The sequence below is a fragment of the Triticum urartu genome, chromosome 5A (genome assembly GCF_056163025.1).
Source record: "Triticum urartu cultivar PI428250 chromosome 5A, HENAU_Tu73, whole genome shotgun sequence".
Lineage (NCBI taxonomy): Eukaryota > Viridiplantae > Streptophyta > Magnoliopsida > Poales > Poaceae > Triticum > Triticum urartu.
This window is the reverse complement of record NC_141877.1, coordinates 536,995-549,233: the sequence shown is the minus strand read 5'-3', so window position 1 is coordinate 549,233 and position 12,239 is coordinate 536,995. Positions and strand designations below refer to the sequence as shown.

Below are 12,239 nucleotides of genomic sequence, written 5' to 3'. Positions count from 1 at the left end.
TTTTTATCAGGTGACCTTTACAATTCTGTAGCAAGGATATAAGGGGAGTTAGTTACATTGTAAAGATTGGATTTTTAAATGTTCTACACCATGTTATGTCAACATGACAAACCCTTTCTACCAAATAGAAATTTTAAACGAAGAGGATTGTGAAAAAAAAAGATTTTGAGAATTCAAGGGGTTTTGAGGGGATTGGGTGGAAGAGGGGGATTCACCAAATCCCCTGAAATCCCTCCTCCCAAAACCTCTACAATCCCTTCCTATCAAACAAGGCCTTATGGGTATGTGACCAAAATATTACATGGTTGTTTAGTTTCAATATGCGGCCCTGTCTGGACGGAGTTTGGCGCGATTTTGTACCAAGGAAAAGTTACTTACTGAAGATTTTTCTCTAATGCAAAATATATACAGGGAAGAAGCATACACGAGTATATACATGCACTAGCTCATTTTTTGATTAGTTTTGCACGTGCAACCATATTAGCACTGGCGGAGCTAAGTGGGGGCAAAAGGTGTCGGGGCCTGCCCAGCCAAAAACCGAAGAATGAGTTACATGGAAGAGACCGGGATCGAGTTGGCAAGCCGGTTAGCGAATAATTCATTTGGTCTAAAAAATAATATATGGTACAGAGTTGAGACATGGGTCATGCACCTAGCAAAACGACTCGGCTGGATACACAACTACATGTAAATTTTTGGTCACAGACCACATGAGGGGCAAATAGGTCTTTTTAGGTGTCATTTAACACCGTTAAGGCTTAAAATGGACGAGAGTGTCATAAAGGACATAAAATTTAGACTCGGTATTAAATAAGAAAGAAAAAATAATTCAGTGTCAAATAAGGCAAGAAATTTTAAGATAGTGTTAAATAAGGAATTCTCTCTACAAACAATGATTGGTGCATTGTTACCAATGACACACTGCACCATGGTCCTTTCAGCAGTGTTCTTGTTCACCAGTACAGCCTACAAACCATCAATCAAATCAAACAATGGTAATGCACACAAATACTAGCTCCGTCTCTAATATAAGAAGGGTTTTTTAGGCTAACTACAGTAGTATACTCCTTCCGTTCTAAAATAAATGACCCAACAAAATTAATATAAAATTGAGTCATCTATTTTAGAACGGAGGGAGTATAATTTACTGAAATGATTGTAACCTTACTGACGAAGGTGGTGGGGTGGGGAGGGCAGCGCTTGCTTGATTAAACGGCTTGCAAGAATGGATTAATTCCTAATTAATGACAATCCAAATCTGTAGATCCCCTTGCCAGTAATTGTTTCTTCTGATTGATTCATATATTCGATCAACCCAAAATATTACAGTTCCAAATCAGGAGACTCCCTCCCTGCTAATAATATGTGTCTGTCATTATAAGGGACCCACTATTTAGTACTCTAGGTATAAGTTCCCCGGAGAATTTAAATTGGGTTAAGTCATTTTCCTAGCCGTCCGATTTCAATCTAATGGCTCCTGTATCTTCCTCCTCTTCTAAACCTCCTTCCACCAGACTGGTCCAGCACCGGCAACCCCGCACCATGAACCGTCAAGCCTCAGACTCCCCTCCACGGACGACGCTGTTGCCACGTCATCCCCAGCCTCACTCTCGGCTCGGCCTCACCTCCCTTCTCCCAGAAAATTGACTTACAACAATTTGTTTTTTCTTTACGAAAAGAACTCAGATCTCTAATAAAAGTAGTTGAGAGAAGTGGACCAAGGAACGACCAATACCACCGCCAGAATGAGCTAAATGTCCTCACTGTTTGTTCAATCAATTTTCGTACACATGTTTTCACCCCCCAAAGAAAAGACAGAGATTTAAAACCAAAGCAGATTCATTCTTCCAAGACGAGTACCAACCTTTTAACTGATGGCACACGTATATAACAAAAAGCGATGAATCAGTACCAACCTTTGAACCGATGGCACGAATATATAACAAAAGGCGATGAATCAGTACCAACCTTTGAACTGATGACGCGAGTATATATATACAAAAGAAAACTAACGAATGGCAACTGCAAACATAACTCGCTGCATCCATCAGATGTGCTTGTCAGGTAATATCATCTCAATAAGGCTTAACACTAATCTAAAGGAGCAAGAGTATCCAAGGTACATGAACCACGCAAAACCAACCCCAGTTACACTATAAAATTATCCCATCTAGTAGGACTGCATGGCGTCATCCACATCTGCTTCCCCTTGCACTTCACTGAACATGTACTGGCACTGAACTAATCCATCTGCTAGGAAATGAGAAACAGGTTTCAGTCATGTATGTCAAGTAACCATGCTGCACTGTCCAGTACGACAATATAGCATTGATGTACAATTCAAACTAACAATCTCAATCATATGGGGTAACAATGTCGTCCATAATTTTGCGCAATGTGATTTCGGCGCTCCTCTTTGTATGTTAATTTCCGCTGAACCTTCTGTTATCGAGGGATCCGCAAAAAACAGACCTTATGTGTTGTCAGTTTTGTTTTGAATGAAATGAAATTGGGAGCTTTGGTCCCTAATTTGAAAAAAAATGCTATCCAAAGAAAATTACAGACATAAAAAACAGAACCGAGGCATGGCATCAGAGGGAGGGAGCTACCACCGAGTGAGAACGGGGAGGTGGCGGTGCAGCAGGGGCCTCCGAGAGGAGGGGCAGAGGGTACAGCCTCTTCGTGCTAGAGTTCGATTCAGGGGAGGAGCCGATGGCTACACTCGGTAGGAAAAAGAAATCCAACCGGTATGACTTACTGAGCGGCAGGTGGGTAATTTTCGTGAATCCTTTGCCCTCACTGTGATGGAAGCTGGGTTTCCGGGTGCTGCAAAAATTACAGTACGCCGAAGTCGCTGCATTTGCAGATTCTGGGAAGCTGGAAACTCGTTTGGTTGGGATTCTGCTGTGGGAAAGCAGAAGCTGGCTGTGAAAGCCGAACCAGGGTCATATACCACTGCTTCACGTACTAAACTCAAATTAGCATGCAACACACATGACCATAGAGTATGCTGTTTATAGCACCGATGCAAATAGACACAAAATCCTACCTACGATGATTATCCAGGAACAGGGAATGAAACTCAATTTCTGGATTCTACTTTGTTTTATGGGAATTGCTTCAGCGCACCAGTGCTAGCTGAAACCTTTACGAATTCACAATAAAACAATCCCCCTACAACATAATAATCATCTTTAAATAGGGTTGCATTGTCAAATCCTGTGAAGATTATGACATCCAGATCAGTAAAGCCCAAAAGCTCCATCCTGTATTCTGCGCATGCAGGAAGTTTCGATCTTAATCTACTGCACCAACGCTACACTCTCACATACCACTATAGATGATACTGCCACTAGCTAGATGCCCTCACCGTTCTCACAGATGGAGTTACTTATTTGACAGCCTCGTAGCATACATATTTATGGAGAACAAACACAGTTTTCAACGACATTACTTTAAAATTGTTGCAGATCTTCAAAAAACAGGATGACAGGCCCTGGGTGCATTTCATGGATTTGAACTGTTGTTTGACCATGAACAGCAAGGTGGAGCAGCCAGTGCTAGCACGTATATGGAGAAGTTCAGAGAAGCTCATGAGCATTTTCAGCTAATGATTAGCATCACACAAAGCCATGAAACTGTAAAATGTAAGCTCAGAGCAATTCATTAAAATGTATGTGTCGAGAATACTACCTGCGTCATGGGCAACTCAAAGCAGACATAGTTCCAGTAATCAACTAACTTGTGATCATCAGGTACCACCTCCCTCGCCCTACCCGCACAAAATATTGCATAAGCATCAGCTGCGTACCTGCAGTAAGAATAACTTCTAGTTACTAATCAGACTGAAAAAGAAACATCATTGTACAAATATTCCATATCTAACAAATGAATTGAGAGGGCAGCACTCACTTGCCGACGCCACAAAGCTGCGTAATATGGGTCCATTCATTTCCAACATACTGCTTGGACAATTTCTTGATATTGCGTGTCCTAACATGCTGCAACCCTAGAGGCGCTAGATACTCCGCCATCTTGTCAGGATCAGCGTTAATTGCAGACCAAGGGTCAGGATAGCGTTCAAAGAAGCCCTCCAATATCCTCTTGACCTACATTAGTTAACAGAGGGGATTGGATTCTTGTATTTAAACTTGAAAATGGCATTGACGGGTTAGGGAACTATTTCTTAAAATAAATGGAATACTAATCTAAGTTCAGCACTACACTTACACAACACAAGACAAGCACGATAAATACATAGGAACATACAACATGCAACTGGTAAATTTGCCTGTGCAGCAATATGGTTCTCCAAAGATCCATCAAAACGAAACAGCAGTTCTCCTTGTATATATAAACTATAAAATCCATCTGACAATTCCAATTTGGTTATTTTCTGGACTTACAAATAGCGACAAACGGCATGATTGGCTAATTTTATATATGAAATAAGTGGGGACAAAGAACGATCACTAAGATTATTCATCACTTTTACAGAAACACGTGCGAGTTTATTTTGCTTTCATAGCTATCAGAACTCTCATCGGTCAAATTAGTTGGCAGGAATTCAGTTCAATGGTTTTAATTCCAAAAGTTCACGGGGGAAGACAATTAATCAAACAATCTAGGAGCTTACCTGTATACCCTGTGTTAAGTTGAGGAACATGCAGATGAGCATAACCTTCCACGGGTCAGAGGCGTACTTCTCCTGCAAGAGATTATGAGGAGAACGTGGCGGTGATACCAGCTGGTCCAAGGGAACGCGTCGGTATTTGTCTGAGCGCTTCTCAGCAGCGGTAAACACTGGTCGTGGTTTCCTGATCCTCGTCTTCTTCTCAGGGGTTGTCTTTTCTTTTACATTTTGTTTCTTCTGTGAGCCTGAGGTGGAGCCTGAACCTGCATCTTTCTTCTTTGACTTGGACTCCACAGAATTGTTAGCCTTGAAAGCCTTGGAGGTTTCACTCATAGTGAGCTCAGGCAACTCAAATGATGGGTAATGCCGAGGTGGCAGCTTGGATAGATGATCAGTGCTTCTAGAAGGTTGGGGATTGAGATCTTGCCGGGCAGATCTATAGCAGAACGGATCAAAGGATGCACCAGAAGGCGATGAATAATTGGGACTCTGCTCAGTGCAATTGGGAACCAAATCTTTGGGTGCCAAAAAGCCTTCAGTCAGCGTCTGCTCCTTTGTCATCTCCTTGAAGAGTTCGCATTTGCTGGGAGCACAGGCATGGGCCTTCTTGCTGTTCCTTTTTTCAATATTGTTAACCTTTGGGGCATCAGTTTCTTGGTCCTGTTCTGGTAGAGCTTTGGTTCCTTGTAGCTGAACACAGCAAGTCCGGCTGGAGTCAGATGGCAATCGTGACTTGCCAGATAGTTTCCTTTGCTTCTTCTCCCTCGTCTTGTTTTCAGGGTTTTCCTTTACTTCTACACTAACTTTCTCTTGTGATCCCAAACCTGAATCTTGCTGCTTTGTCTTGGACGCTAGAATGGTGTCCAGCCTAGAAGCTCTGGAAGCTTCATTTGCGGCGAGCTGAGATGACCCAAATGATGAGTGACCCCGAGGTGGCAACCTGGCCAGACGATCAGGGGTTCTGGGAAGTGGGGGTTTGCGATCTTTGCAGACGGGGTTATAGCGGAACTGGTCGAAAAATGCACTGTAAGGCGATGAATGGTCAGGGTTCTGCTCCGTGCAACTGGCAACAAAATCGCTGAACGGCACAAAGCCTTCGGGCAGCGGCTGAGGCTGCTTCCTTGCCTCCTGGATGAGCTCATGCTTACTGAGGACACGTACACGGGTTTTCCTCCCGTTGCTCTTTTTAATCCCCTTGCAGCCATCATTCTCTCCCTCTTGTTCTGGTGGAGCTTTGGCTCCTTGTGATTGAACACAGCGACTCTGGCCAGGGTCAAGTGGCAATGGTGACTTGCCAGACGGTTCCTGCCTCCTCCTCTGCTTCTGTTTCTTGGTCACCTTCACCTCCTGCTCCTGAATTGGGGTTTCGGCAGCAATGGATGTAGCAGATGACAATATCTGCTCCACACGCTTGCGCTCCTTTTTAGTCATCGCAATCATGGCCTCCTCCCCCTGCTCTTCCTCCAAGGTAGGATTTTGGGCAAAAGACAGCGCAGCCACCTTCTCCTTACGCATCTTCCTCTTACTCATTGTCACCGCCACCGCCGCCTCCCCCAACGTAAGAATTTCGGGAGCAGGTGACTGAGGGAATGGCACAGCGAATAGGGGTTTAAAGGCATGGCCAGGGTGAAGTGGCAATGCCGAGTTGCCGGATGGCAGGTCTGACTTGCCAGATGGTTCCTGCCTTCTCCTCTGCTTCTGTTTCTTCACCTCCTGCTCCTGAATCGGAGTTTCTGCAGTAACAGATGAAGAAGGAGGTGACAATATCTGCTCCACGCGCTTGTGCTTTTTCTTTTTCGTCACCATCATGGCCTCCTCCAGCTGCTCCTCCTCTAAGGTAGGATTTTGGGCAAAAGGCAGTGCATCCACCTTCTCCTCTTTATGCATCTTCCTTTTTCTCATCATTGCTGCCGCCTCTTTCAACGTTAGGATTTTGGGAGCGTCAGCTTGAAGGAATGGGGCAGGGAGTAGGGGCTTGGAGACATCGCCAGGGTGAAGTGGCAACGGCATGTTGCTGGATGCTTCCAGCCCCATCCTCTGCTTTTGTTTCTTGGTCACCTTCTCCTCCTGCTCCTGAATTGGAGTTTCAGCAGCAATAGATGCTGAAGGAGATGACAATATCTGCTGTATGCACTTGCCCTTTCTCTTCTTCTTCGTCGCTATCATGGCCTCCTCCCAATGCTCTTTTAAGGTAGGATTTGGGGGGGAAATCAGCGCATCCACCTTCTGCTCTTTAGGCATCTTCCTTCTCCTCATCATCGGCGCAGCCTCTTGCAATGTTAGGATTTCAGGAGCGGGGGATTTCAGGAGTGGGGCAGCTAGTAGAGGGTTACAGGCATGGCTGGGGTGAAGTGGCAATGGCAAATTGCCAGATGGCTCCTGTGATTTGCCGGATAATTCCTGCCCCCTCCTCTGCTTCTGTTTCTTGATCACCTTCATCTCCTGCCCTTGAATTGGGGTTTCAGCAGCAACACAAGAAGGAGATAACAATATCTGCTCCCCCTGCTCCTTCCTCATCATTGCCGCCGCCTCTTCCAATGTTAGGATTTCGGGCGCGGGGGACTGAAGGTATGGGTTACAGGCATGGCCAGGGTGTAGTGGCAACTGCGAGTTGTCCGATGGCTGCTGCTCCATCCTTCTCTTCTGTTTCTTTCTCACATTCACCTCCTCCTCCTGAATTGGGGTTCCAGCAGGAACAGGTGTAGAAGGAGGTAATAATATCTGCTCCACGCGCTTGCGCTCCTTCTTCTCCCCCTGCTCCTCCTCTAAGGTAGGATCCACCTTCTGCTCTTTACGCATATTCCTCTTCCTCATCATTGCCGCTGCCTCTTCCAATGTTAGGATTTCGGGCGCGGGGGACTGAAGGTATGGGTTACAGGCATGGCCAGGGTGTAGTGGCAACTGCGAGTTGTCCGATGGCTGCTGCTCCATCCTTCTCTTCTGTTTCTTTCTCACATTCACCTCCTCCTCCTGAATTGGGGTTCCAGCAGGAACAGGTGTAGAAGGAGGTAATAATATCTGCTCCACGCGCTTGCGCTCCTTCTTCTCCCCCTGCTCCTCCTCTAAGGTAGGATCCACCTTCTGCTCTTTACGCATATTCCTCTTCCTCATCATCGCCGCCGCCTCTTCCAACGTTAGGATTTCAGGCGCGGGGGACTGAAGGAATGGGTTACAGGCATGGCCAGGGTGTAGTGGCAACTGCGAGTTGTCTGATGGCTGCTGCTCCATCCTTCTCTTCTGTTTCTTTCTCACGTTCACCTCCTGCTCCTGAATTGGGGTTCCAGCAGGAACAGGTGTAGAAGGAGATAATAATATCTGCTCCACACGCTTGCGCTCCTTCTTCTTCTCCCCCTGCTCCTCCTCTAAGGTAGGATTCTGGGTAAAAGGCAGCGCGTCCACCTTCTGCTCTTTACGCATATTCTTCTTCCTAATCATCACTGCCGCCTCTTCCAACGTTAGGATCTCGGGTGCGGGGGACTGAAGGAATGAGTTACAGGCATAGCCAGGCTGAAGTGGCAAGAGCAAGTTGCCGGATGGCTCCTGCTTCATCCTCCTCTTCCGTTTCTTTGTCACCTTCTCCTCCTGCTCCAAGATTGGGGTTTTGGCCGCGGAGGCACAAGGAGATGACGGCATAATCTTCACGTGCTTGCACTCCTTGCGCTTCTGCTTCTTCTTCTTCGATGTCATCCCGGCCTCTTCCTTCCCCTCCTCCAAATTTTGTTTTGGGGGAAGAAGCAGCGCCGCCGCCTTGTGCTGCTTAGGAATGAAACAGAGTGTGCACATAAGCAACACATACAGGTCAACCCCAGATATTTAAATGAAGATACGCAAAATATTCCACAACCTTGTTAATGAAATTTAGACCATTTTTGCTGCCAAGGTTAGAGCACTGCATGTTGTGTTTCTGTCTCAAAAACAATCTGAACCCAACCTGCAGTTGAAGACCAAGAAATAAGATTTAAGAATAAGATCAATAATCAGTATTGGTACGTGATATACAAAGAAATCTAGCTACAGCAGGAGGTTTGTAAGAAAATAAACACATGGTTAGATGAGTGATAGGACATTGAGTGGCAGATAGAAGAACATGCTATCCTTAAGTATCTATTCAATAAACTGGAAAGAAATGCATCTTGTTACAGTACAGGTGTAGGCAAGTAGAGTTGAAAGAGTGCTCACAAACCTCCACCGACAGAAGAAAGAAAGAAAGAAAGAAAAAAGAAGAAGAGACCTGGCGGAGATTGTACAGCGTGCGAGATAAAAGGGCAGAAGCATTTCATCAAACAGCTCGTAGGCAAGGAGAGGAAGAGTGCATTTACGAGCTGAGAAAAGCAGCCAAGATCGATGAGAGGGCCAAAGCGGCCGGCCTCACCACCGCCAGACCCGGACGCCGCCACAGGAGAAAGCCCCAAACCAATCCTAATTGTAGCTGCCGCGGCGCCGCACCTGCACGGTCGAGAGCACGGCGTGGGAGGAGGAGAGACGTGCAGGGGAGATGGAGATGTGTGGCTCGAGTGAGTATGGGAGGGATGCACGCTCACGTCGGGTCGGAGTCGGCCAGCAGAGCACCACCGCTTGTTGCTCCCCTCCTCCGTCAACGGCGACAAGCCTCCCCGCCCCGGGGTACCACCGTCGGATGCGAGGAAAGCCAAGGGGCTCCTCAGCGCTTCACACGCATTTTTATTTTATTAGAGACATAGCGCTTCACACACATGTGGGACGGGACGGCACGGGTGCGGCCCAGTTCAAATGCTTTTGCTGCTGCTGCTTTATTTTTTTTTTGCTGTATATAAAAATCCACAAAGTCCGCCGGATCTATATTATATTCCTACGAGCTTCTATAATCAACTAGCATAAATACCCGTGCGTTGCAACGGGAAAGGATATTGAATGTGTCCATAAAAAAATCCATCAGACCGACCCAACGACATCCATAGGGTCTTTCGACCTTAGTATGTCTTCATCTCATGCAACCTACATTCCCATCTGGGCGTGCATGTCCTAATTTCCTTATTATATCAGTACCAACAATCTTCTTTCCTTTGTCTCATGCAGCCCCCAATCCAATTTAATTAAACGGTTCTTTCTCTCCTATGTAGCCATCTAGCACAGATCGTGCATGTCTTCTCCAAGTGGCTTATTTGTATAGGCAACTCGCGAAAGTATATAAGTTGGTCAGATTTTTTGTAAAATAGCGAGAGGTGGCCGGGACTATACTTTTACTGAACGAACCTCTCTTAATTTTCCTTTTAGACAAAACAATACATGCAAGCACAATACTAAATTAGAAAATCTTTTTCAGAAATTAATATGGCATGTAACTGCTCCCGCAGAATATAAACCATTTTAATTTAAATAAAACAATGAAGAATTGCCAATATAAGTGAGCTGCTTAGCCACGTAATCTACGATCTGCCTTGAACTATGCAGTGTAAACAGCATCTCCGCACATCCTGAAACAAAGCATCATCAAAATTTTAGGTTCATGATAAAAGCATATTTCAAGTTATTACGGTTGGCAAGCATAGAACCAAATCAAATATGAGTGGTTTCTATCATGAGGTCATATTGCAATAAACTACCATGTATTGCGAAGGAAGGAGCTTACTCAACAAAATGTTTGCCACTAATTTCCTCAGTAATCATTAATCAAATAGTCATGCGAGCCCAAAAGTAGAAAATAATTCAAAACCTGAAGCAAATATATGTCACTCTCACTCCTTTGTACAGACTTCCGATGAACGGAGTAGAATAAACTTGGAAAAGAGAGGAGAATGTACTTAATTTGATGTAGCAATTTTCATAAAGCAGATGATAGAGAAAAATAGGAAGAAGTGCAAGTATTTTTTTTTTGGTAAGATGTAAGTAACAACAGAATATAATTCGTAAACTCAAGCAAATTTATGCAAGTAACAACACAGCACTTAACGGTGATAGCAGAAGACCTTCAGTATTACATACATGTGCACAGATCATGCCGCAACCATGCAGAAGAACGCCCAATCAGCTGGAGAAACTTCATGCTGCAGATATTACCACCCCTTTGTTGGATTTGCAAAGATTCATCTATATTTTAACATATTCAAAAATTCAAATCAACACTTGCTGAAATAAGTCATTTGCCTAAGATCTAGTAATTCAAGACTTAATTGCATAAAGTGAAGTAACATAACCAGATTTATAGATGAAGAAATTTAGCTGGAATTATCACATTGCATTGGATGATTATACTGTGACCAGAGTATGTATACTACTACTTGAACTTTGCGGCCATAAAGAAATGTAACCAGAGATAAGCGCATTTACCGGTAAGCATAAATCTTCTCTGCACAACGTCTATATTAATCTCAGACTGCGGGATGGTTACATCACATTCCCATGAAAGGTCAAGTAGACGTGACAATACTATAACGAAACAGTTTCAGTTATGTTCCATTTTATTTTGCTAACACTTATAATTTCGAAAGAAATATGGCTACCTCTAGTAAACAACACTACTGCAAACCCCAAAAGATCTCTTGGTTTTTTAACCAACTGATTCAAAGACCGAGGGACCCAGATTAGAGGTGTTTTGGACCTTGAGGCCCATTTTCTTCATACAGTTTGTATGCAGCTGCACTACCATGTATTTTTGAGACACACCCTGTACTACAGCCCTTCTTTGGAATGAGAAGATCTCTTGTTTTTAAGGAAACAATCTAATGCCAGTATATAATTTGAGAGTATTTAACAAAAAACTATCACAATTCGTCCAATCATGCCTATAAACTACCCCTTTATAAATTTGTGCCGAAAACTACTATTTTTTGACTAATCTTTGACTAAAAACTACCATGTGTGGAAAGTGCCCGATTCGGCCAGTTTAAACCTGTTTATGACAGGTTGGGCCCACTCATAAGCGCTGACGTGGCAGAGTAGTCAACTCCGCTAGATTGACCGTTATATTGACTGTTATGACATGTGGGACCAATATGTAAGGTCTTATCTTCTTCCATGGAACTCCCCATCTACGGTCGGGTCCGCGTCTACAGGCCAACGCCATTCTTTCTCTCTGCGAAGACTTTGAGCGAGGGAAGGAGCGAGCTAGCAGCAGGACCATGTTCGGGACGCAGGTGGCGGTGGTGAGGGAGATGGGGACGGGGTGGCGGAGGGCGTTTTGAATGTCGGAGCGCCGGGATGGGCAGCTGGGGTAGCAACCCGTCGAGCCTGGCGCCCATGACCCCGCTGCAGCCGGCGTCAGCGTTCGTGTCTACCAGGAAGCGGATGGCGCTGGTGCAGGCCATCTCGGCGCCGTTCTCGCCCAGGCCCAGCTCCAAATTCGCGCTCTTCCTTCGATTTGGCCGGAGGTGGAGAAGGAGGTCGCTGAGCGACGAGATGGCTACAGAGCGGGGGAGGAGGTCAGCCCCGTGCGCGTCGCCGGAGGCCGTGGAGGCGCGGGCCAGGGATGGCTACCACGCACAGGAAGCTCCTTCCATGGCTGGGGTGGTTGGACGCCATCCGCGCTCACCACGGACGAGGCATGGTCACCATCCACCAGCTTGTGTGCGGCCGGTGCTGCTCACAGCTGCGACTGCTTGCGCCCGTCCGTGCTCTAGCGGCCGCTGCA

At 45.5% G+C, this 12,239-nt stretch overlaps 1 protein-coding gene across 5 annotated transcripts; it reads right to left on the bottom strand.

The window, feature by feature from the left end:
• Positions 1 to 1,940: 1,940 nt before the first annotated feature.
• LOC125531391 (DNA glycosylase superfamily protein) lies at positions 1,941 to 9,348 on the bottom strand. Of its 5 annotated transcripts, none has more exons than XM_048695814.2 (7): positions 9,175 to 9,348; positions 8,953 to 9,079; positions 8,478 to 8,564; positions 4,637 to 8,386; positions 3,913 to 4,109; positions 3,694 to 3,811; positions 1,941 to 2,253 (listed from the first exon to the last, which is right to left on the bottom strand). In XM_048695814.2, the coding sequence occupies exons 3-7, from the start codon at positions 8,526 to 8,528 to the stop codon at positions 2,242 to 2,244; spliced, it is 4,128 nt and encodes a 1,375-aa protein (XP_048551771.2). In that variant the 5' UTR covers positions 8,529 to 8,564; positions 8,953 to 9,079; positions 9,175 to 9,348; the 3' UTR covers positions 1,941 to 2,241. The 5 variants fall into 5 exon arrangements, with proteins under 5 accessions (XP_048551771.2, XP_087381336.1, XP_048551770.2 ...); XM_087525210.1 differs by having other exon boundaries at positions 9,006 to 9,079; positions 9,175 to 9,301; XM_048695813.2 differs by lacking the exon at positions 8,953 to 9,079.
• Between the last annotated feature and the right edge of the window lie 2,891 nt (positions 9,349 to 12,239).

Bases quoted from the DNA above. Each gene is read 5' to 3' on its own strand.
- LOC125531391 (XM_048695814.2), bottom strand. From the start codon at position 8,528: ATGCAGTGCTCTAACCTTGGCAGCAAAAATGGTCTAAATTTCATTAAC. The intron at 4,110-4,636 runs GTAAGCTCCTAG...TAACTAATGTAG, and splicing joins ACTTAACACAGGGTATACAG to GTCAAGAGGATATTGGAGGG. The intron at 3,812-3,912 runs GTGAGTGCTGCC...TTCTTACTGCAG, and splicing joins CAGCTTTGTGGCGTCGGCAA to GTACGCAGCTGATGCTTATG.